Source organism: Nicotiana tabacum, chromosome 8, assembly GCF_000715075.1.
Source record: "Nicotiana tabacum cultivar K326 chromosome 8, ASM71507v2, whole genome shotgun sequence".
In the NCBI taxonomy this organism is placed as follows: Eukaryota; Viridiplantae; Streptophyta; class Magnoliopsida; order Solanales; family Solanaceae; genus Nicotiana; species Nicotiana tabacum.
This window is the reverse complement of record NC_134087.1, coordinates 148,200,167-148,225,598: the sequence shown is the minus strand read 5'-3', so window position 1 is coordinate 148,225,598 and position 25,432 is coordinate 148,200,167. Positions and strand designations below refer to the sequence as shown.

The following is a 25,432-nucleotide window of genomic DNA, read 5'->3' as shown; positions in this document are numbered from 1 at the left end:
GCATTTTATGTGAAAATCATGTATGATTGATGAGTAGCCTCTTAACCCTTATCACTTTTTGATGCATCTATGAGATTCCTATTTGTGTAGAAGATTGGGTGGCTTTTGTGGAAAACCATAAGGCTATATATTTTTTGGTGTACTACTTCTACACAGGTGTTTCACACCCTTCATCAATAAAATTTTATTACTTCATCAATAAAATTTTATTACTTTGTCAAAGGAAAAAAAACTGCCCTCAGAGCTATGATCCTGTGTCATAAAACAATGAAGCTCCTTGTTGATACCATTGGTGGAGAATATCCATACATGTATAAACTAGCATGTATGATAGTGTAGGGATAGGAGTGGCATACAGGGAATTCCTAGCTCCCAAAAGTCCCTAATTTGTCATTAAAAGAGGCAAAGTTATTGTGTAGTGGAATGAAACAGCCAAAATAGTGTGATTTCAATAGAGAATTCAGGTAGCCGACACCAACTACTTAGAGATTTAGGCATAGTAGTAATTGTTGTTTTATTTGAGCATGCAAGTCTTTTTCCGTCACCAATCAATATGTTCATGTGAACTTTTGACCAGGGTATTCAATTCCATGCATCTTGCCTTTTCAACTTCATTTACTACTTAAAAGTGCCTTTTGGAGGTTGAATCCACTGGGAGCTCTGAAAAGTTGACTATCTAGTGCTTTTTGAAGGAACAATTTTTGGGTGTCTCATTTTGTTTTGCTCCGTTTGATAGATACAGCTATCATGATTCATGAGCTACAATGCTAGGGCGATAAAACCATCCACTTTTTCACCTTTGCTTGCTAGAAAGAGTGAACATGTTCAGCTGTATAGCTTCTTTTGTCTCTTACATATTTTTTCTAATTGAATAGTGTGTTCTATTTTTCTGGTCTGTTCACTCATTTTATTTCTTACTCACTTCAGCTGGACATCCGCGGGATACATCTGTTGTTGTTGTTACACTGGAATCTAGTGAAGTATATATTGTTGTTAGTTTGTCTTCAAGGACTGACACTCAGGTGATCTATGTTGATCCCACAACTGGAAATCTTCGCTACAATGAAAAGACAGGATATGATGTTTTCAATTCTCAAAGTGAAGCCTTAGATTATGTGACGAATGGTTCAAAATGGCTGTGCAAGAGTATAACCTATGCCAGGGCTGTGCTAGGATATACTGCCCTTGGGAGCTTTGGTTTACTTCTTGTTGCGACAAAGTTGTCAGCCAGCATTCCAAATTTGCCTGGGGGTGGATGTGTATATACAGTAACTGAGAGCCAATGGATCAAGATTTCACTTCAAAACCCTCAGCCACTGGGCAAAGGTGAATTAAAGAATGTTCAAGAAGTGACAGAGCTTGACATTGATGGCAAGCATTATTTTTGTGAATCGAGGGACATTACTAGACCTTTTCCAAGTCGTATGCCCTTGCAGAATCCTGATGATGAATTTGTGTGGAATAAATGGTTTTCAGTGCCCTTCAGAAAGATTGGACTTCCAGAGCATTGTGTCGTTCTTCTGCAGGTTTTACTTCGTACTTGGTACCCTTAGATACTGTACTTTTTTTGGTGTGGCATTCGACACTTGCAATAAGTTCCACTTCTATGTGTGTGATGCAAGGGAAAAAAAGGAAAAACAAAATAATGGCTTATGATCAATTTTGCTGTACTTTGTCATTCTAAATCACTGCCCTTTGTGCAAGTTTGTCTACTTTACTGCATTCTGTGCTTCCTACTGAACAGCTGTTATGAAGCTGCAAACAAGTATTTATGCATCAGAGTTATATGTTACTATTCATAGGTAGGGTATAGATGAATTTTTGCACGTGATTAAAGAGTGAGCGGCTCATTAAGCTTGACTTTTAGCTTGTTTGTCTATTAAAGCAACCAAACTTGAGCTTGCTGTCGAGCTCAATTTAAGCAAACTAAGCTTTTTGGCTTGGCTTGTTTAATGTCCAAGAACAAGCTTCTGTCTCCCTCTCTCTCTTATGTGTGTGTTTGTGTGTGTTTCTTTTTAAAACTTTTGAGGTCTAAATATGTGATTAGGAGCTACAGTTCCACTTAACTCAGCTTGTTATTAAAGCACTTTGTCGATGTCGTGCAACAGTTTGGCCAATCTTTGAATCTCCCAGTTAAAGCATTACCTTCTAAAGTTGAGGCTCCAATTTCATTGTGCTAGCAATGATAAACTGACTTCTCAGTATCCAAAATAAACTAATAATGATCAGGGAAAGTACTGTTTAGGGGGGATTGACCTAACAATTCATCAATGCAAAAAAGTATCTTCGTTCCATCACCTAATTTGATTGCAATGTTAGCCTTAAATTGTAGCCAGAGACTATTATGCTTCTAGAGGCCGAAACGATGAGGCGAGTTCACAGAGTCGGTACACCAAGCCTTGCGATCCCCATACTTGCATTTAAATCGAATTCCTCCATGGGTAACCTTCTTCTTTTCCATATCTCCATAGCCATTCTACCACAATGAGTTGTTTTAGTTCTTCAAATTTTTGATCCCAAGACCACCTACTTTCTTTTCCAGCAACACTTTGTCCCATTTAATCAAGTGGAAGTTCCTTTCTCTTTGTCGCCATCCCATAAGAAGTCTCTTTTGATTTATCCAATGTTTTCCTCACCTTAGAGGGTATTGGAGAAACGTACATTAGATTGGTTGGAAGAGAATCAAGTACACTGTTAATTAGGACCACTCTAACTCCAAGTGAGAGATATAGCCTTTTCCATATATCCAATTTCTTTCAAACTTTGTGATGACTCCTTGCCATATTTCTTTGGCTTTATGTCGGGTCCCCAAAGGCATCCCCAAATATGTTGTTGGAAGTTCCCCTAGGCCCTATCTAGCCTCCAAAATTAATCACAAGATCTTGCATCTCGTTCACGGGATACGTAAAACCTTTTCTCAATGTTGATTTTTGGCTGCTACACTGCCTCAAAAATCAGCAAAATGACTCTTAGATTCCTTAATTGGTTTTCCTCAGCTCCACAACGGATTAAGGTGTCATTTGCATAGAAAAGGTGCATAACTTCAATTCTTTGAAGATTCCTTGCATTCACTGAGAAACCCTTGATCCAAGTTAAGATCCCTAGTTTTGCATAACATTTTGCTAAGCCCTTCCATGACCAGAACAAATAGGAAAGGGGATAGAAGGTCCCCTTGTCTCAACCCCCTGCGAGAAGGAACGAAAATCTTCTGGGAGTTCCATTCATAATGATGGAAAATATGACAATGGAGATGCAGAAACTTATCCATTTGATCTATTTCTCACCGAGCCACATCTCTGTCAGCATATTGAGTAGGTAGATCCAATTTACATGGTCAAAAGCTTTTTCAATGACCAATTTGCAAAACAAGCCAGCCCCCCTTTGTCTTTTCCTTGAGTCTAAACATTTTTTGGCAATGAGAATCACATCAATGATCTGCCTTCTTTAATAAAGGGCAAATGTACTTTATCAAAAAAATAAAAAATAAAAAATAATGGGCAAATGTGTGTCAGAAGCTAACTTTAGCATAACCTCTTAGTCTCTGTGTCAACAACTTGAAGATGATCTTATAAAAAGCTCCCCACCAGCTGATATGTCTGATGTCCTTAAGCTCTTCTGGTCCAAGCTTTAAAAGTTAGGGTATGCTGCAGTTGGCTCATTAGTAAGATATGTGCCCTGTGTTGACCTTTGACAAGTTGAAGGCATAAAGTTATGAAACTATGCGTCAAATTTGTTTTTTCTTGCTTGAATAGAAATATTATCTAATTCTTTCATGGATAGACTCCTCTTGGCGATCATGTTGGTCTTTTGTACAATGGTCACCGTTACTGTTAGAGTTAGTTCATGTGAATAAGTATAGTCCCACATGGAATAGGAATAATGTATGTATTGTGTATTGTTATAAATAGGGTCCTTATATTATAGTTTAAACACATCAATAATATATTTTTCTCCCGTGCTTTCTCACATGATATTAGAGCAATCGTGAGAGATTTATCGTTGTGCATAAATTTCAGCAACTTCGGGAAGAAAACAATTCAGTTAACTAGTCTTTTTTTCCAGCAAATCAGGGTTGTCCACAAGAAAGTTATTTTCCATCGGCAGCCTCCGGCGACCAAACCCCAAAAATTTCTCCAGCACAAAGTGTGCTACGCGCTCTCATGTGCCGTTAGCAGAGTTTTTTCCGGTGGAGGTCCGACTCACGTGCCGTCGCATGTGGTCATTTCCGCCAAATTTCGGAGAACTTTTTTCGGACAACTTGTTCGCGAGGTTTTTCTGAGCCTACCCATCAAAGTTTCACCAAAATTTGACAAGTTTTTTATTTTCCAGTGATTTTTTGGGAACTTAGGCGACTGTTTTTGCAGATTCCGGCGATTCTTTCTGCTTCATCTCTTCAATCCAAGCCTACCCACTCAGGTGTCAACAGTTTCATCGAACTTTTTATTTTTTCGGCAAAAGATATATTTTCCGGCAACTACTGTGTGTCCTTCGCCTATTTCAACGAGTTATAGTTGATTCTTTCCTTTATTTGGTGATAATCTGCTGGATCCCTCTTCATCCCAACGATGTCTTTGGGATTTGATGTTTTTGGTTCTAAAAGTACGGGTTCTGGAAGTCCAAGTGTTATGATTACTTCGGAACCTTTAAGGGAAAGTTCAAACTACTTAGCGTGGGCTTCGTCTGTTGAGTTATGATGTAAAGGTCAAGGTGTTCAAGATCATTTAACCAAAAAGGCTAGTGAGGGAGATGAAAAGACCAAAGTGCTTTGGGAGAAGATCGATGCTCAGTTATGTAGTATCTTGTGGCGATATATTGATTCCAAGTTAATGCCCTTGTTTCGTCCATTTCAGACATGTTACTTAATTTGGAAAAAGTCTCGCACTTTATACACTAATGACATATCTCGTTTCTATGATGTGATATCACAGATGACAAATTTAAAGAAACAGGAATTAGATATGCCTACTTGGGACGAGTACATGCAGTCATGGAGGAATCTGAGATGTTGATGCCGGTTTTTGCTAGTGTTGAAAAGCAACAAGAGCAGCGACGAAATTTTCATAGTTCTTACCCTCGTTGGACTTCCTAATGATCTTGATTCGTTATGCAACTAGATTTTGGCTAGTCTGACTGTCCCTATAGTTGATGAATTATTCTCTCAATTACTTCGCCTTGCGGTAGCACCCAGTCACACAACATCACAGATCTCGCATCCCAGACTGTGGAAAATCGGGCATCTCAAACTATGGAGAATAGACGAGGAGGAGGTCGCTTTGGAAGATCTCGACCTAAGTGTTCTTATTGTAATAAGCTTGGACACACTCGAGGTGTGTTACTCTTTGCATGGCCGACCACCTAGAAATGCTCATATTGCTCAGACCGGGACGGTAGGTAACATGGATTTTCTTTATTTGAAGGGGGAGTATAATGAATTCCTTCAGCATCGAGCAACTAAGCAGATACTTCCACAAGTAGCCTCTGTCACTCAGATTGATACTTCTGTTGTTGGTAATTTCTTTGCTTGTGTTTTCTAGTCTACTACTCTTGGACCATGAATCATGGACGGGTCACGTCCAATCCTACTCTCAAATTGAAAGTATTACGGTCGATCGCAATAATAAACCCAACAAGGTTGGGTCGATCCCACGAGGAGTATGGTGTGTGCTAGAATGTCAAAGAGTTGGTGAATTCAATGAACTTAAAGTAATCTTCAAATAAAAGATTGATTTTCTGCAATTACTTCTAAAAGTTATGACTTTGAAGTTTAATCAAACACTTAGAATGTGAAAATAATTAGAAAGCAGTAACCAATGAGAGAAAGCACTAGGGTTGCTCCTCCTTCGTGTATGCTATGCTATGGGTATAGATGTATTCGATTCCAATCAATCAAACATGTATTATGACAACAATATCAATAATACCAACTTAGTATTTTCCAACGCTAAGGGGTTTTTACTCACAAATGTCTTTCCAGACTATTTAGAGCTCTATGCAATACAATTGTTAATGCCCAAGTAAGAATCTCCTCATTCCTAGTTTGATTCTATCAATTGAGATGAGATTAATTCCTTAATCTACCCAATTCTTTGCTAATTGCTTTATACCTAAACTCAGTTCCACTTTTCCAAGTTAGAACTAAGTGTGATGGGCGTTAATCTAGTGTTTGCAACCACCAAATCATACAAGAAAGCATGGAGCAATTAGATAACACAATATTTAATCAAAGACAAATCTATATTAATAACCCATAGTCATAACACCATTCCAGATTCATAACCCTAGCTAATGAATTTAGCTAGACATGACAATAGAAGAAATAATCAAATTATCCTTTAATCCTGTCATTGATACTAATAGAAAAGAAGATTGAGAAACCGTGATGCCATTTGTCAACCCTGAGGAAAACTCACAGCCGCTCGTACAATATTCCTCTCTGTCAGAAGTTATAAAAAAAGACCAAAAAAGTACTATTTATAGTCTTCTGAACAGATGGACAAAATTATCCTCGTCGGGTCTTGCGTGGCCAGGTAGCGTGGCCCACGCAGGATGCGTGGCCACTTCCAGAACTTAAACTTTCAGCCTCCAAGCTCTCCAACTGCGTGGGTGACTTACGTGGCCCACGCAGGATAGACTTTTGCTTCTTTAGTTTTGGACTGAATTTGATGTTTTTCTTGTAGTTGCAGGTATTTGATGATTTTCAATTTTATTAATTCTCACCCAACTCCACGACCTGCAATTATAACATTCAAAACATAATTAGTCCATTAATACATCAACTGGGGCAAAACTTTATTAAAGGCATAAAAGAAGTTGGGAAAAATACCAACTTATCATGGACTCAGGTGTCTCTGATCATATTTCTGGTAATAGGTGACTTTTGTCAAATATTGTTTATTCACAGTCTCTTCCCAATGTTACTTTAGCTAATGGAGTCCAAACAAAAGCAAAAGGAGTTGGACAAGCTAATCCCCTGTCCTCTATCACTTTATATTCTGTTCTTTATGTCCTTGGTAGTCCATCTGTTAGTCGTTTGACTTGTGCCCTTCATTGTGGTATATATTTCATTGATGATTCTTTTAGTATGCAGGACTGCAATATGGGGCAGACGATTGGCACAAGGCGTGAATCACAAGACCTTTACTACCTTAATTCCCACGATCCCTCCATAACATGTCCAGTTACAAATGTCTAGTTTGTCTATATTAGATTGGGAGTCATATCAACTTAGGAAATATATTCGAGCCACATTTTCACGTAGTGCTGAGAGTCTGTTTTTGCTTTAGTTCATTCTGATAAATGGGTCCCAGTAGAGTTAGTTCAACCTTAGGATTTCGTTATTTTGTTAGTTTCATTGATGATTACTTAAGACGTACTTGAATTTTCCTAACGTTCTGAGTTATTTCTATATTCAGGGTTTTTGTGCTGAAATAAAAACTCAATTTGGTGTTTATATTTGCACTTTTCGTAGTGATAATGTCTTACGATACTTACCCTCTCAGTTTCAACCATTTATGACTTCTCACGGAATTATCCATCAAATATGCTGTCCATATACTCCTCAAAGAATGGGGTAGCAGAGAGAGAGTAGGCATCTCATTGAAACTGCTCGCAGCCTCGCATACTTCTCATTCAGTCCCATATTCCGTTGTGTTTTGGGGCGATACAATTCTTACAGTTTGTTACTTAATTAATTAGATGCCTTCATTGTCCATCCAAAATCAAATTTCACATTCAGTATTATTCCCTAAGTTACCCTTATACTCTCTTCCTCGTGTTTTTGGGAGTACATATTTTCTTCATAAATTGGCTCCTGAAAAAGATAAGTTAGCTCCTCGTGCTCTCAAGTGTGTCTTCGTTGGTTATTTTCGGGTTCATAAAGGGGTATCATTGCTACTCATCTGATCTTCGTACATATCTTATGTCAGCCGGTGACACATTTTTTGAGTCCCAACCTTACTTTACTTCATCTTATCATCCTGATAAGATGCCTTCATCCTGATAAGATGCCTTACAGTTTGTTACTTAATTAATCGGATGCCTTTATCGTCCATCCAAAATCAAATTTCACATTCAGTATTATTCCCTAAGTTACCCTTATACTCTCTTCGTCATGTTTTTGGGAGTACATATTTTCTTCATAACTTGGCTCCTGAAAAAGATAAGTTAGCTCCTCGTGCTCTCAAGCGTGTCTTCGTTGGTTATTTTCGGGTTCATAAAGGGGTATCATTGCTATTCATCTGATTTTTGTACATATCTTATGTCAGCCGGTGACACATTTTTTGAGTCTCAACCTTACTTTACTTCATCTTATCATCCTGATATGATATATCTGAGGTCTTACCTATACCTAATTGTGAGGAATATATTGTCCCTCCTCCTACATCCACATCCGTAGCCACCCAACACCACCATAGCCACTCCTACCTATACCGACTTTTGAGAAGTCTATTACTGCTCCTCCTACATCTCCCGCCACAAGGCCACCTCTCTTGACTTATCATCGTCGTCCCCGCCAGCATCAGGCCAAGATGATTCACGTCCTGCATTAACTTTTGCACCCACTGTGGACTTGTCTCTTCCTAGTCCACCAATTACACTTCGGAAAGGTGTACGATCTACACTAATCCTAATCCCCATTATGATGTTTTAAGTTATAATCGTTTGTCATCACCACATTATGATTTATATCATCTTTGTCCACTGTTTCCATTCCTAAGTCTATAGGTGAGGCACTATCTCATCCAGGATGGCGACATGCTATGATTGGCGAGATGTCTGCTTTACATGCGAGTGGTACATGAGAGCTTGTTCCTCTTCCTTCAGGTAAGACTATTGTTGGTTGTCATTGGGTTTATGCGGTCAAAGTCGGCCCAGATGGCCAGGTTGATCAGCTTAAGGCTCGTCTGGTTGCAAAAGGATATACTCAAATATTTGGGCTTGATTATAGTAACATTTCTCTCCTATGGCTAAAGTAGCATATGTTTGCCTTTTTCTGTCCATGACGGCTGTTCGTCATTGGCCTCTTTATCAATTGGACATTAAGAACGCCCTTTCTCCATGCTGATCTTGAGGATGAAATTTATATGGAGCAACCACCTGGTTTTGTTGCTAGGGAGGGTCTAATGGTCTTGTATGTCGATTACGCAAGCCATTCTATGGTTTGAAACAATCTCCTCGAGCCTGGTTTGGTAAGTTCAACTCAGTTATTCAGGAGTTTAGCATGACTCGTAGTGAGATCACATCATCTCAGTTATTCAGTTACTAATCTGAAGACTTCCAGACTAAGAATCTAGGCAGATTGAAGTACTTTCTAGGTATTGAGATCGTTCAGTCTAGCTCAGGTATTGTTATTTCATAAAGAAAATATGCTTTAGACATTCTTGATAAGACAAGAATGATGGTTGCAGACCTGTTGACACTCCTACAGATCCGAATACTAAGCTTCCACCAGGACAGAGGGAACCACTTAATGATCTTGCAAGATATAGGCATCTGGCGACTGGTTGGCAAATTGAATTACCTCAGTGACCTGACATTTCATTTCCTGTGAGTGCTGTAAGTCAGTTTATAGACTCTCCTTGCAATAGTCATTGGGATGCAGTTGTTTGCATTCTTCGGTATATAAAATCAGCTCCAAACAAAGGACTACTATTCGAGGATCGAGGCTACGAGTATATTATTGGATACACTGATGCTGGTTGGGCAAGATCACCTTCTGATAGACGTTCCATATCTGCATATTGTGTTTTAGGAGGAGGAAATTTGGTATGTTGGAGAAGCAAGAAACAAAATGTAGTTGCTCGATCTTGCGCAGAAGCAGAATATCGAGCCATAGCTATGGCAACATGTGAGCTACTTTGGTTCACCAAGTCCTTCACTGGTTCTCATATTGTTATATATGTAACAAGCTCGATACATGTAATTTGTTAGATAGTTATGTGTAAATTATCCTAGTCCTATATGTAGTAGGAGTAGAATATGTCCTTGTTCCTTATATACTAGGGGTAGAATATATATTATATATAGGACTCATTGCATCATTGTTAATAAATGGATTTTTTTCCGTGCTTTCTCACATGGTATCACATCTTCAGTGAGAACATTATTGATGTGCGTCATTTCAGCGACATCCAAGAAGAAAGATCTCATCGCCGTGCAATTTTCCGCTAACTTCGTCTTGTTCTTAGGGTTCATCACTGCTACAATGGTACTGTTCTTATACTAGTACCACCATCAGATCCGAAACCCTTGTGCGACCAAACCCCTGAAATTCCAGTCCCATCGGAACAGAAAAGTCAGTCGCCGTGCGTCTTTCCGGTTGACGATCAAGATCGATTTGTGTTATCTCCTCATCGGTAAGCGTTGTGCGAAAACCAACACTATCATCTTGTTCGGAAAAGTCAGGCGACAAAACCCCACTCAATAGCTCCGGCAGAAAGTCTCTCACGCGCCACCAGAACTAGGGTTTCGGCGAGCGCATCTGACACGTGCCGGTGCGTGGAGCACTTTCCTGCTAGAATTTCCAAAACTTTCTGTAGGACAATTGTTTCGTGGGGTGATTCTGAGTCCACCAGTACAATTTCCTACAAATTTCGAGAACTTCGAAATTTTCATGCGAGCTACAGTAACTTTTCCGGCCCGTGTGAGGCATTCCAACCACTTTTTTGACAAAACTTCTTTAGGACAACTTACTCGTCCAGTGATTTCGAGCCTACCCATATAAATTACATCAAATTTTAACAACTTTTATTTTTCCGGCGTGAACAATGCACTTTTTCCAGCGTAAACAATGATTTTCCGGCGTGAACAGTAATTTCCAGAATAGTTTGTTTTCTGGTTGTGTCTTAGAACCTATTTTATAGTGTGGAATTCGGCTTAGTCTCATTATTTTCAAATTTCTACGGCGACTTTTTGGCCAACTTCTGTTTATCAGCAACCACTTGGTTTTGTTGCTCAGGGGGAGTCTAGTGGCCTTGTATGTCGCTTGCGCCGGTAACTTTATGGTCTAGAGCAGTCTCCTCGAGTTTGGTTTGGTAAGTTCAGCACAGTTATCCAGGAGTTTGGCATGACTCGTAGTGAAGTCGAATGATCAGCTTGCAGATATTTTCAAGCTCAATACATATGATTTGTATGCACCGGCTTGAGAGGGAGTGTTGGATAGTTATGTGTAAATAATCCTAGTCTCATGTGTAGTAGGAGTAGAATATATCCTAGTCCCTTATGTAGTAGGACTATAATATGTATTATATATAGGGCTCATTGTAACATTGTTAATAAATAAATTTTTTTTCCCGTGCTTTCCCACATAATTTATATGCACCAGCTTGAGGGGCAATGTTAGAGTTAGTTCATTAAATAAGTATAGCCTACATGGAGTAATGTATGTATTGTTATAAATAGGGGTCCTTGTATTATTGTTTAAACACATCAATAATATATTTTTCTCCCGTGCTTTCTCACAGTTACAAATTGAATCTGATGACTTTTTTGTTTGGTGATCTTTTATCCTGGATGTTTTGAGTATTTATTTGAGAATTCTTATCAACTGCCTTTCCCTCCTCTTCTGCATTTTAACTTAAAATGCTAGTAAAATGGAGGCGTTGTCATTCCGCTTCATAGTTTAACGTGTAGCCTTCTTCTAAGACTTCTTAAATTTCTGATAATTCTTGAAAAAAGAAACCATTAAATCGTTGATCAAATTGGAGGTCGAACTTCACTACTACTCTCGTTTGATAATTTGATTGGTTACTGTCTAGGCTTCTTGCTCCAGTGCATTCCATGCATTTTGTTTTTCTATTCCCGTCAATGCTGGCTGACTGTGAGTCAGAAACTGAAGTTGTAACTAGTGCAATATTTTATCTTTTTTGATAAATAGGTTCTAAACTCTTAACTATTACATTGACCGTGATATATGAATGCTCATTGGGACGATGATAATTCATAGGGCTTTGCAGAATCCCGAAGTTTTGGAAGCTTAGGTCAGCAAGAAGGGGTTGTTGCCCTCACTGCTCGGCGTAGTAGGCTGCACCCTGGGACTCGGTATCTGGCAAGGGGCTTGAATTCTTGCTATAGTACAGGTAGCATAAAATTATCCTGTACAACTTGAAATTGTTTTTTTCTTTTTTGCTTTTGTTGGCCTTGCGGGAACAGACGTGGTTATTATTACTTATCGAAAAAAGAGAGCAGGTTGTTTTTTTACTGTGGTTCTTTGTTTCTCATCCATATTTGTTAAGAATCTTCTTTAATAATAGCTCTGCCTTTGTTCATTTCTTCTTCCGTTAGGGTGTGTGACATAGTTCTGCAGGACCCTGCTGGTTTTGGTTAGCGATAGTCAATATGTTTCAAACCTCATTTGTGGTGCAAAGTAGTTGTTTCTTTTCTTTCTTGAGCATTTATCTGCTCATCCTATTTTTTATTTGAATGGGCCAGTGCTCCACGTATGTCTTTAGTGTATACTTTCTGTTGTCTGTGTGGAATGGTGGAATCAGTTCTATATCTAGTTTCAGTTTTTCAGCAGTGTGTTCTGATACCTGACATATATGTGTGTGTATGTGTTTCCGTTGACGCTGCTCTAAATATGTAATATAACCTGGTACAACCTAGGTTGTTTAATTTTGTTTGGCATGCTGGAAATACGTTTTTGCAGAAAAAATCTGTGAGATATGTTTTTTAAAGATATCTGTCAATATATAGCCATCTATACCTAGTCTAAAAATGATGCACGTAATTGTGATTATGATCCCTATATATTTATTACCACTACTGTTTGATGGGCAGGCAATGAAGTTGAATGTGAGCAACTTGTGTGGATTCCTAAAAGGGCTGGGCAAAGTGTTCCTTTCAATACTTACATCTGGAGAAGAGGCACTATTCCTATCTGGTGGGGTGCTGAGTTAAAGCTGACTGCTGCAGAAGCAGAAATCTATGTTGCGTGTCGTGACCCTTATAAAGGAAGTGCTCAATATTATCAGAGGTTAACTAAAAGATATGATGCCAGAAACCTAGATGTAGCTGCTTGCGGGAATCAGCGAAAGATTGCCTTTGTTCCAATTATATGCGTTAACTTGCTTAGGAATGGTGAAGGCAAATCAGAATCGATTTTAGTTCAGCATTTTGAGGAATCTTTGAATTACATTAGATCAATTGGAAAACTACCTTACTCTCGGGTTCATTTAATAAACTACGATTGGCATGCCAGTGTGAAGTTGAAAGGAGAACAACAAACAATTGAAGGACTTTGGTACCTTCTAAAAGCACCCACCAATGCTATAGGCATCACTGAAGGGGATTATCTGCCTTCTCGTCAGCGCCTCAAAGATTGCAAAGGTGAAGTAATTTACAGTGATGACATTGATGGAGCATTCTGCTTAAGATCACATCAAAATGGAGTGATACGTTTCAATTGCGCTGATTCTTTAGATAGGACCAATGCTGCTAGTTTCTTTGGTGCCCTCCAGGTTTTCGTGGAGCAGTGCAGACGGTTAGGTATATCACTTGACAGTGATTTGGCATATGGCTATCAGTCATATAACAACAATGGGGGTTACACAGCTCCATTACCCCCTGGCTGGGAGAAACGGACTGATGCTGTAACCGGCAAAACATATTTTATTGATCACAACACAAGAACAACTACTTGGAATCATCCCTGCCCAGATAAACCGTGGAAGAGATTTGATATGACATTTGAGGAGTTTAAGAGATCGACGATCTTATCACCTGTGTCTCAATTAGCAGATTTGTTTTTGGTTGCTGGTGATACCCATGCAACATTGTATACTGGTTCCAAAGCTATGCACAGCCAAATTCTTAGCATATTTAATGAAGATGCAGGCAAATTTAAACAGTTTTCTGCTGCACAGAATATGAAAATTACCCTTCAGAGAAGGTATAAGAATGCAGTTGTAGATAGTTCTCGTCAGAAGCAACTGGAGATTTTTCTTGGACTAAGGCTTTTCAAGCATTTTCCATCAATTCCAATCCAGCCATTACATGTATGTTATTGTTGTTCTACACTCTTCTTGCATGTGACTCTAGTTTCTTTCTTTTTCTTTAAATAGTGTTTTCTTGAAATATCCATTTTAACTTATCCGCTTTCTTCTTAGTATGTCCTTACATCCATCGAGTGCATCCTATTTGACCTGATCATCCTATTAATGAGGAAGGGGCTTTTTTTTTTTATCTTCAATAATCGTTGGCAACTTGGATCTTTCTCTATGCATTAACTTGTTTCTACACTATTATGGTTTTCCTTTCCGACACTCTTTTTGATGCATAAGCATGAATCTTAACTTGTTCAAATCATGTTGGACATATATATTATCCACAATTGTAATTTGATGTCTGCTTTATTTGTATATTGTCGGGAATGGGAAAGGAAGAGGAGAGGGTGAAAAGGGAGACAATCTACTCTGCCTATTGCTTTAAGAAACCTCTTTCTGGTCAGTGGGGGAGGGGATGATTCCATTTGATGAAACATCTATAATTCCCTGCAGTTGTTGATGGGTGACTGGAGCTGAAAGAAAATTATTTCTAATCTCAAGGGGGTTTGAAGTAGCTGATCTGGGAAGTTGCATATCTCTTCACTTTTTTCTTTCTTTCCCATTTTCCTCTTGACAGCTCAAAAGGGGGAAAAAGACCTTTACTGTTTGCATTCTATGTTGCTTCTTCCCACATTCATCTACACACCTCAACCATTTGGTAATGATCGAGATTTGCTGTTTGGTGTTTTTGGCTTGATAAAAGGCAATCCTGGACAGAGCAAGCATGGGGTAGAATCCTTTTGTTTTGGTTTCTTGTTGGTTCATAACAACTAAGATCTTTCATGGCTTGTCACTATGTTTTTTATGGGCCGATTGTGCTAGCTTCTTTTGTTTTTTCCCCTTTTAGTGCTCTTCATTCTTCTTTTTCTCTGATGCAAGCTCTTGATTCTTCAACTAAGTTGCTTGGACTCTTCACTTTCGGTGTCGCACCTGTGTCTACATGACGTGGGTGTGGGTGTGGGGTCTGTATCGAATCTGGTCGACTGATTTGGGTGTGTTGACTAAAATCGACGGAGAAATTCGGGACATACAATGATTTTTGAAATCAAAACTAAAGTTAGGGTGAAATTGAAGAAAAGTATATAAATTTCTCTGTCAGTGATTTTCCTTTTATCTCCTTCTCGGATTCTCTTTTTGATCAATATCTTTTCCTTCTCAGAATACCTTGAAGTTTTCTACATAATGTCTCATAATTTAGATATACTTTTATACCTCTATTTTTAGATATTTGAATTATTTTTGGCCAAATCCTCGCACCCGTATATGTCCTGGATCCATAACCTCGAATTTTGAAATTTGGATCATGAAGGATCCGACCTCTAGATCCGCACCCGTAGCGGACACCCGCACCTGAGTCCAAGCTACTTAGTTCTTCATTATGGAATGTCTTTTGTCCAAATATCATATTTCTGGCTTTGTCTTATAAATTAAACTATTTTTATACTTTTAAAAAGATTGAATATAGATGTGGTAAGAAAGGCATAGAAACAGGCAAAGGAAGGGACAACTCTCAAAATTATTGAGCCATAGGTTGCATCAATTGACTCTGAAGGGCTTCAAGGTCTTAAGACACTATTTTCCATATTCTAACTTGCAAGGTGTATATTTGTGGATTCGTTAATGGTGATTCTAAAAAGACAAAAAGGACACATTAACTATTAGAACTTCCAAATTTAAATAAATTACTCCATATAGTATTAGATAATAATAATAATATACTGGACTATCTAGACTTTTTGGTTTCAGTACCGGCTGGGTTCTAAAATATCCTGAAATTGTTGCTGAAGCTTTTCTTTGTGAAGATGAAAACTCAATGATAAAAGCGCCATAAGTCTAAAAAGCCCCATATCATTCAGCATTTGCCAAATCTGTCCTAATACTGTGAACTATTCTATTCTTTTTCTTTTCAACCTAAATGAGTTGTGCCTTTTTATTTTTTATTTATCAGTCAGAGGAATTTTCTTCCAATTTTCTGTAGTTGAGGACCTTGAAGTTATATATTTGGAGTGATGCTAACTCTTTTTGTGAAAGTTATTTGAAAATGATTTTGTCACTGTTGTTATCACCATATGACAGTTTATGCTGATTTTGACAGGTTGCATCTCGTCCCACCGGATGCTTTCTAAAGCCAATCGTGAACATGTTCCCGATTTCTGATGGAGCAAGTCTTCTTAGTTTTAAAAGAAAAGCAATGACATGGGTACCTACATTATGTTTTTGGTATTTTGAAACTACTTGTTATTTGATAATAGCATCTTCCACATTATACTTGAAGGTTTATATCTACATCACACCCCTTGGGTGCGACCCTTTCCCGGACCCTCCATAAACGCGGGATGCCTTGTCCACTGGGCTGCCCTTTTCATCTTACACATTATAAAAGTCCCGTGCTATTTCGTCTACAAGAGGTTCATATATATCCCACAGCATTGTGCTCCTTGCCTCACTTGTGTACACATCTTCTTACAGGTCTCCCCACAGGCTACCGATGTGGTTGAGCTCTTTATTTACCTTGGCGAGCCTTGTCATGTTTGTCAGCTACTTCTCACTGTTGCACATGGTTCTGATGATTCAACGTTCCCATCGACAGTTGATGTCAGGATAGGGTGTTATCTAGATGGACTTAAACTTGTTCTGGAGGTATGTTACATCTCTATTGTGAAATTGTTGTGCCTGTACCTGGCTGTTACTTGCTTCTGCTATTTATAAAATTCAAATCTGTTAGATGCTTATGCCTTTTGTGCATAGGCATTTTCTCTCCCAACTGGGATAAGAGTTTTACGCCTTGCCTTTTAGATTTTGATAATGGCTAAAGGTGTGTCTGTACTCTGTGGGATAGGGATTTATTATCCACCTGTTACTGGGGAAAGGAAAATAACATGCATATGTGGCTCTTTTTTCCTGGCGGATGACACATTTATTTTATGTTTGTGATAATCCCGTTGACATGAACATGTGCACAAGTGTTGTATTTTTGACAGCTATTATTGTTCTTTGTTCTCCTACCACATATCCTCCTGCCGCATATCTGCAAAGGGAAATCTTTCATAGAAAGTAAAATAGTTAAAGAAGTTTTCATGTGCCCATATGTCCAGGGTTACCATCAAAAGTTATCAATTTTTACATGCAATTTATTCACAGGGAGCTTCTGTACCACAGTGTGCAAATGGGACAAATATTTTGATACCATTGTCAGGACCAATTAGCGAAGAGGACATGGCTATCACTGGTGCAGGTGCACGCCGTCATGCCCAAGATACTTCCACCCTTCCATTATTGTATGATTTTGAGGAACTTGAAGGAGAAGTGGATTTTCTTACTCGTGTTGTTGCACTCACGTTTTATCCTGCTGCGGATGGTGGAGGCCCTATAACTCTTGGTGAGGTACAAAGAGACTAGATAATTGTACTTTTTAGGTGTCCTTTCTTTTAAAACAATTTTCTTTTACACCCTCTAACATAGTTAGCCCTGTGAGAAGGCACGGGAGAAAATATGATATATTGATATTGTGTGTGATGCAATACAAGAGGTGCAATTTATAGCTACTCTATACAAAGGAGATACTACTCCTATTCCAATGTGGGACAATTACATAGTTATCTCTAACATTTACATAGCTATCTCTAACACTCCCCTCAAGCCGGAGCATATAAATCATATGTACCGAGCTTGTTACATATATAATCAATGCGAGGACTAGTGAGGGACTTGGTGAAAATATCTGCAAGTTGATCATTCGATCTCACAAACTTCGTAGTAATATCTCCTGAGAGTATCTTTTCTCTGACGAAGTGACAATCAATCTCAATGTGTTTAGTTCTCTCATGAAACACCGGATTTGATGCAATATGAAGTGCAGCTTGATTATCGCACACAAGTTCCATCCGACTGATTTCACCAAATTTCAACTCCTTGAGCAATTGTTTGGTCCAGACTAGTTCACATGTTGCCATAGCCATTGCTCGGTATTCTGCTTCTGCACTAGACCGAGCAACTACATTTTGTTTCTTACTTTTCCAGGACACCAAATTTCCTCCTACTAAAACACAATATCCAGACGTAGAATGTCTATCAGAAGGTGATCCTGCCCAATCAGCATCCGAGTACCCAACGATCTGCTCATGACCTCGATCCTCAAACAGTAATCCTTTACCTGGAGCCGATTTTATATACCGGATAATGCGGACAACTGCATCCCAATGACTATCACAGGGAGAATTCATAAACTGACTTACAACACTCACAGGATAAGAAATGTCGGGCCTAGTCACTGTGAGATAATTTAATTTACCAACCAGCCGCCTATAGCTTGCAGGATCGCTAAGTGGCTCCCCTGTCCAGGCAGAAGTTTAGAATTCGGATCCATCGGCGTGTCAACAGGTCTGCAACCTGTCATCCCTGTTTCCTCAAGAATGTCTAACACATATTTCCTTTGAGAAATAACAATACCTGAGCTAGATTGAGCAACCTCAATACCTAGAAAGTACTTCAATCTGCCTAGATCCTTAGTTTGAAAGTGCTGGAAGAGATGTTGCTTCAGATTAGTAATACCATCCTGATCATTGCCCGTAATAACAATATCATCAACATAGACTACCAGATAAATACATAGACTTGAAGCAGAGTGGCAATAAAACACAGAGTGATCAGCTTCACTACGAGTCATGCCAAACTCCTGGATAACCGTGCTGAACTTACCAAACCAGGCTCGAGGAGACTGCTTTAGACCATAAAGTGACCGACGCAAGCGACATACAAGGCCACGAGACTCCCTCTGAGCAATAAAACCAGGTGGTTGCTCCATATAAACCTCATCCTCAAGATCACCATGAAGAAAGGCATTCTTAATGTCCAACTGATAGAGGGGCCAATGACGAACTGCAGCCATGGATAGAAAAAGGCGAACTGATGCCACTTTAGCCACTGGAGAGAAGGTATCACTATAATCTAGCCCAAATATTTGAGTGTATCCTTTGGCAACAAGACGTGCCTTAAGTCGATCAATCTGGCCATCGGGACCAACTTTGACTGCATAAACCCAACGACAACCAACGGTAGATTTACCTGAAGGAAGAGGAACAAGCTCCCATGTACCACTTGTATGTAAAGCAGACATCTCGTCACTCATAGCCTGTCGCCATCCTGGATGAGACAATGCTTCACCTGTAGACTTAGGGATGGAAACCGAGGACAATGAAGATATAAAAGCATAATGGGGAGATGACAGACGATGATAACTCAAACCAACATAATGAGGATTAGGGTTTAGTGTGGTCCGTACACCTTTTCGAAGTGCAATCGGTGTACTAGGAGCAGGATCCGCAGTAGGAGCCGTGTCAGGTGCAGGACGAGAACCAGATGGGCCTGATGTAGGGCGCGAACGACGATGATAAGTCAAGAGTGGTGTTCCTGTGGCTGGGGAACTAGGAGGGATAACACTGGACTCCTCAAAAGTTGGTATGGGTGAAACCTCTGTGGTTGAAGTGGAGGAGGATTACTAAACTCCTCAAAAGTCGGTATAGGTAAGACCTCAGATATGTCATGGTGGTCAGCAGAAGTGACATCAGTTGTGAATAAAGGTTTAGACTCGAAAAATGTGACGTTAGCTGACATAAGGTACCTATGAAGATCAGGTGAATAACAACGATATCCCTTCTGAACACGAGAATAACCAAGGAAGACACACTTGAGAGCACGAGGAGCTAACTTATCTTTCCCCGGGGCTAAGTTATGAACAAAACATGTGCTCCCAAAAACCCGAGGTGGAAGAGGGTATAAGGCTGACTGGGGAAACAATATTGAATGTGGAATCTGACCCTTGATGGGAGATGAAGGCATCCTATTAATCAAATAACAAGCTGTGAGAACTGCATCGCCCCAAAAACGCAGCGGAACACGAGACTCAATTAGAAGTGTGCGAGCAGTCTCAATAAGGTGCCTATTCTTTCTTTCTGCAACCCCATTTTGCTGAGGGGTATAAGGACAAGATGTCTGATGAATAATTCCATGAGAAGACATAAACTGCTGAAACTGAGAAGATACATATTCTAAGGCATTATCATTGCGAAAAATGCGGATAGAGACACCAAATTGGTTTTTGATTTCAGCACAAAAACTCTGGAATATAGAGAATAACTCAGAACGATCTTTCATTAAGAAAAGCCAAGTACATCTTGAGTAATCATCAATAAAGCTAACAAAATAACGAAATCCCAAGGTTGAACTGACTCTACTAGGACCCCATATATCAGAATGAACCAAGGAGAAAACAGACTCTGCATGACTCTCAACACTACGCGTAAAGGAAGCTCGGGTATGTTTCCCAAGCTGACACGACTCACTATCTAATCTAGACAAACTGGATAAACTAGGAACCATCTTTTGAAGTTTGGATAAACTCGGATGTCCTAAACGTCTGTGGATTAGATCTGGAGGATCTGTAACTAGACATGTTGTGGAAGGACTGAGCGAGTTAAGGTAGTAAAGACCTTCTGATTCACGACCTGTACCAATTGTCCGTCCCGTACTGCGGTCCTGCATAATAAAAGAATCATCAATAAAATATATACCACAATTGAGGGCACGAGTCAAACGACTAACAGATGCAAGACTAAAAGGACAACCAGGAACATAAAGAACGGAATCTAGGGTGATAGAAGACAATGGTTGGCTTGTCCAACTCCTTGTGCCTTAGTTTGACATCTATTGGCTAAAGTAACAGTGGGAAGAGACTGTGAATATACAATATTCGACAAAAGTGATTTATTACCAGAGATATGATCAGAAGCGCCTGAGTCCATGACCCATGGTCCAAGAGTACTAGACTGGGAAACACAAGCAAAAGAATTACCAGCAATAGGAGTGTCAGTCTGGGCAACTGAGGCTACTTGTGGAGATGTTTGCTTACTTGCTCGATACTGAAGGAGCTCATTATATTCTTCTTTAGATACAGAAAAGCCCTGGTTACCTGTAGTCTCGCTCTGAGCAACGTAGGCATTTTTGGGTGGACAGCCATTTAAGGAATAACACATTTTGCGAGTGTGTCCAAGTTTGTGACAATAAGAACACTTGGGTCTAGATCTCCCAAAACGACCGCCTCCTCGTCTATTCTCCATAGCTTGAGATGCCCGAACATCCACTGTCTTGGATGCAAGAACAGAGGAATCAAGTATCTGTGATGAAATCACTGGGTGACCTGGTGCTGCAGCAAGGCGAAGTAATCGAGAGAATAATTCATCAACTGTAGGGACAGTCGGACTCGCCAAAATCTGGTCTCGTACTGAATCAAGATCATGAGGAAGTCCAACGAGTGTAAGAACTAGAAACATTTTCTGTCGCTGCTCTTGTTGTTTTGACACACTAGCAGAAACTGACATCAATGTCTCAAATTCCTCCATGACTGCCTGTACCTGACCCAAGTAAGTAGACATATCTAATTCTTGCTTCTTTAAGTTTGTCATCCGTGATATCACATCATAGAAGCGAGATATATCATTAGTGTATAACGTACGAGCCTTTGCCCAAACCAAATAACATGTCTGGAATGGCCGAAACAAAGGCATCAACTTAGAATCAATAGAACGCCACAAGATGCTACATAATTGAGCATCAATTTTTTGCCCAAAGCGCTATCGCCTTTTCATCTCCTTCGCTAGACTGTTTAATCAGATGATCTTGCACACCTTGACCTTTACACCACAACTCGACAGATGAAGCCCAAGCTAAGTAGTTTGAACCTCCCATTAAAGGTTCCGAGGTAATCATAACCTTAGAGTTTCCAGAACTCATGCTTTTAGACCCAAAAACATCAACTCCCAAAGACATCTTGTAAATTATTACCAAATAAGAGAAATAATCAACTGTAATCCACTGAAAATAGAGTAAGGAACACTGAACCAGAATAGTAAACTACTGTAGCAGTTGGAAAGTTACTGTTGCGGCCGGAAAATATTCAAAGTGGTAAACTACTGTAGCAGTTGGAAAGTTACTGTTGCGGCCGGAAAATATTCAAAGTGGTCGGAATGAAATAAAAACAGTTGGGGTAGGATCGGAATTACCAGAAGACCCAACTGTTCTGAAGGAATTTTTTCAAAAAATGGCCGGAAGTCAACTTTTTGAAATTACTATTCACGCCGGAAAAATAAAAAAGTGGTCGGAATTTGGTGTAACCTGGATGGGTAGGCTCGGAATTGCAAGGGAAACAATCTGTCCTGAAGAGTCGTCGCCAAAAAATGGCCGGAAGGTGGCCCACGCAACGTTGGAACTTCGCTGGAAAATTTTCTTTGGACAGCTACAGTACCGCCGGAGATTTTCACTGGGATTTGGTCGCCGGACAGTGACTACTCTTGTGGTAGTGTTGGATTTTGTGCACAACACTGGCCGAGACAAAGCAGACGCAAAATAACTTTGAAAGTCGCCGGAAAAAAAGGGTTCCGGTGACTGATTTTACTTCCCGGAATTGCTGGAATTTATGCACAGCGATAAATCTCTCACGATAGCTCTGATACCATGTGAGAAGGCACGGGAGAAAATATGATATATTGATATTGTGTGTGATGCAATACAAGAGGTGCTATTTATAGCTACTCTATACAAAGGGGATACTACTCCTATTCCAATGTGGGACAATTACATAGCTATCTCTAACATTTACATAGCTATCTCTAACAACAAGTATACAAGGAAAGACGAACATATGAGTATGAATGTAGATACAAGTAGACAATACTATGTAAACAAGGTTATTACTGGAGATATGAGAACAAACCCTGCCATAATACTTAGGAGCCCCTGAGATTCAGAAGGTAAAAATGCTTGAACAAAACAATAAAAGAACAGGAACCACTTGATAGAAGGTACATACGCTGCATACAAGATGTAAGAAAATCTGTACCTACGAATTTCTGGACTACATCCTTTGATGCTTTTTACTTTTGTCTTTATTCTCTAAAATTTAGTCAAGGGGGTGTTGATGACACTTCTGAGGGTGTAAATGTTTGTTTTCCAGAGAATTTTGCATCTTGGTACTGCACTCCCAAGAAGAAGTAACATAATACTAGTGAGCAATATTGCATGAAAAGTTAGCTTTTCTTGCATGTTCCTCTCAACAGTTGAGTTTATTGATAAAACTGCTAAGAGGCCTTATGTAATCTTGTTAGTTTGATTGATTTTTGTTTGAAAAACATCTCTAAGATCCGAGGATGCTGCTTTTGAACGTAATCATTTTCCGTTAGGAAGTCTTAAGGGTAATCAACTAGTAAGTTGATTTGATCGTATGGAGGTTTTCTAGACTTACCAATGGCTGTATAAAATGAAAATTTTCTTCACTGCTTTGAACCACTATTAGCTATTCTTAGAATTATTTAAGTACCGTCTATTTGATAGGCTTCTATACTTAAGTGTGTTATAACTGCTATTAAATAAAGGATAACAGTTATATGCTGTCCTTTTGTTTTCTATTAATGCGTGTGTGTTTCTGTGTGTGTATTTTCCTTGTCGTCTGAATATTAATTTAACGGTTCATCCACTGTAAAGTTTATTTCTATACATGTTTTTTACATGTTGAAACAGATCTTGTACATTGTACTGTTTTACTTATTCATTGATGTGTTCTTTTTCAATGAGAAATGTTTAAAAGGAATGTATGGCCTGATAAAGAAAATGTTTAAAAGGAATGGATGGCCTGATAAAAATGTTTAAAAGGGAACCATAGAAGGAAATGGAGACATACCTAAATTCCTTAATTGGAAAGATAGGCAAGTAACATTTCACCATCCCTTTATTTAAATATGAAAATATGTGTATCTTCTTTTGGCAAGATCGTCCTGTACAAACTTTTGTTACTAAATTGGCAGCATAAAAAAGGAACCTTTGTTACCCGATTGGAATAACATTCGATGTTCATCTGATCCTAAAAGTGCAATTTGGAAAAGCATTATGGGAAGAACATTATCCAGTTTACACAAAACCATCATTATATGTATATCATGCAAATAAATCATCTGAATAAGATGCCTTTACTCAAGTATGGACCCATGCTGCTGCATGACACTATCTTCAATCTATTCAGTACATTTTGTCGCTGTTGTAAAACATATGCAGATTGAGATACTTGGAGTGCCTCTTCCTTGGAGGTTCATATTGAAACATCAAGGCTCTGTAACTAGATTTGCTGAACAAGCAGAAACCCATCATGATATTAATAACCCTTTTCTGACTGAGACCGAACACAATCCTTTTGCTTCTGCTTTAGCCACTGATGCACAAGCAAACTCGTCTGCTAACTTATGGGTAGACCTTTTAACGGGAGAAAGCAGAATTTCAGATTCTAACAGGCAGCCGGTGACAGAAACTGTCTTCCACGGCGGAGATGACTTGCTTGACTTCTTGGATGATGCTATTGTGCAACAACCAAAAGAAGCTAATAGTTTTTCCAAGAGCACATCTAAAGGGCCTACCGACAATAACACTCAACGCTATTTGGATTGTTTCAAACTCCTTGTTGGACCCCGAATGGTACACATCTTTTTAGATTTGTATTATTTTTAGAATTGCTATTTTTATGCTTCTGATCAATTACTGAGTTGTATGGTTCTACACTGGTAATAGCTAAGGACGCAAGAAGTTTAGATGCTAAGTTGGCTTAACTACTGCAGGAATTGACTATAAATGCAAAGACTGTGATCTTAGCCAATCTGAATTGACATAAATGCCTTGTCAAAGTCATAAATGCTTCTTCTTGAATTGTGTTTTTTCCAGTATGGCATCTTTTGCCTAAATAAAAAAGAATGTGAAGTACAAACTAATGTTCTCTGGCCATTAAATCTGCCAAAATTTTATGAAATATGATTTTTTTGTACATTTTATCAGAAGGGTGTAACAAGGGTTTCTCTCCATAATAGCAAGTGTCATGCCTAATTGTATTAAAGATGCCTAGGAAAGCTGGTGTTCTTGGAGAGTTGGCAAATTCATCAAAAAAAAACTTGGGTTTTGGTACCTGCTTCTATGTTTTGGTGCATATGGACCGAAAGGAATATGAGATGTTTAGATAGGATAACAACTCCAAACCATGCTCTTAAAGCTAAATCTTTATTTAACCTTTTTACTTGGCTTAATCAGGCACCTGTATCTAGTTATGATCATTTTTTGGACTGTGTTTGCTCCTTAGTTTTAACATAGGTTTTTTGTTGATGTTCATGAGCAGTCACACTCTATTTACTTGTACCCTCTTTCGCTATGCATCTTCTTGATGCCTTTAATGAAATTCTCTAACTTCATCAAAAAATATATAGTGCATGTTTTACCCCAACTTTGTATATCTATTATTTCTTTAGATGCAATGACTATTTGTTTCAACTGTATTTTTTTTTTTGATACAACAACAACACAAC

The 25,432-nt window shown here is 39.0% G+C and overlaps 1 protein-coding gene across 3 annotated transcripts in view; it reads left to right on the top strand.

Moving 5' to 3' along the window:
* Positions 1-25,432, top strand: part of LOC107817952 (putative phosphoinositide phosphatase SAC9) — a 45,650-nt gene that overhangs the window by 2,931 nt on the left and 17,287 nt on the right. Inside the window, exons 3-9 of one of the 3 annotated variants that reach the window (XM_075219761.1) lie at positions 928-1,526; positions 11,955-12,077; positions 12,778-13,994; positions 16,138-16,242; positions 16,512-16,682; positions 17,184-17,426; positions 24,144-24,557. In XM_075219761.1, coding sequence (XP_075075862.1) covers positions 1,466-1,526; positions 11,955-12,077; positions 12,778-13,994; positions 16,138-16,242; positions 16,512-16,682; positions 17,184-17,426; positions 24,144-24,557 — 2,334 coding nt within the window. In that variant the 5' untranslated portion in view covers positions 928-1,465. Of the gene's footprint in view, positions 1-927; positions 1,527-11,944; positions 12,078-12,777; positions 13,995-16,137; positions 16,243-16,511; positions 16,683-17,183; positions 17,427-24,143; positions 24,558-25,432 lie in introns of all 3 variants that reach the window. The other 2 variants (XM_075219759.1, XM_075219760.1) reach the window with 2 other exon arrangements.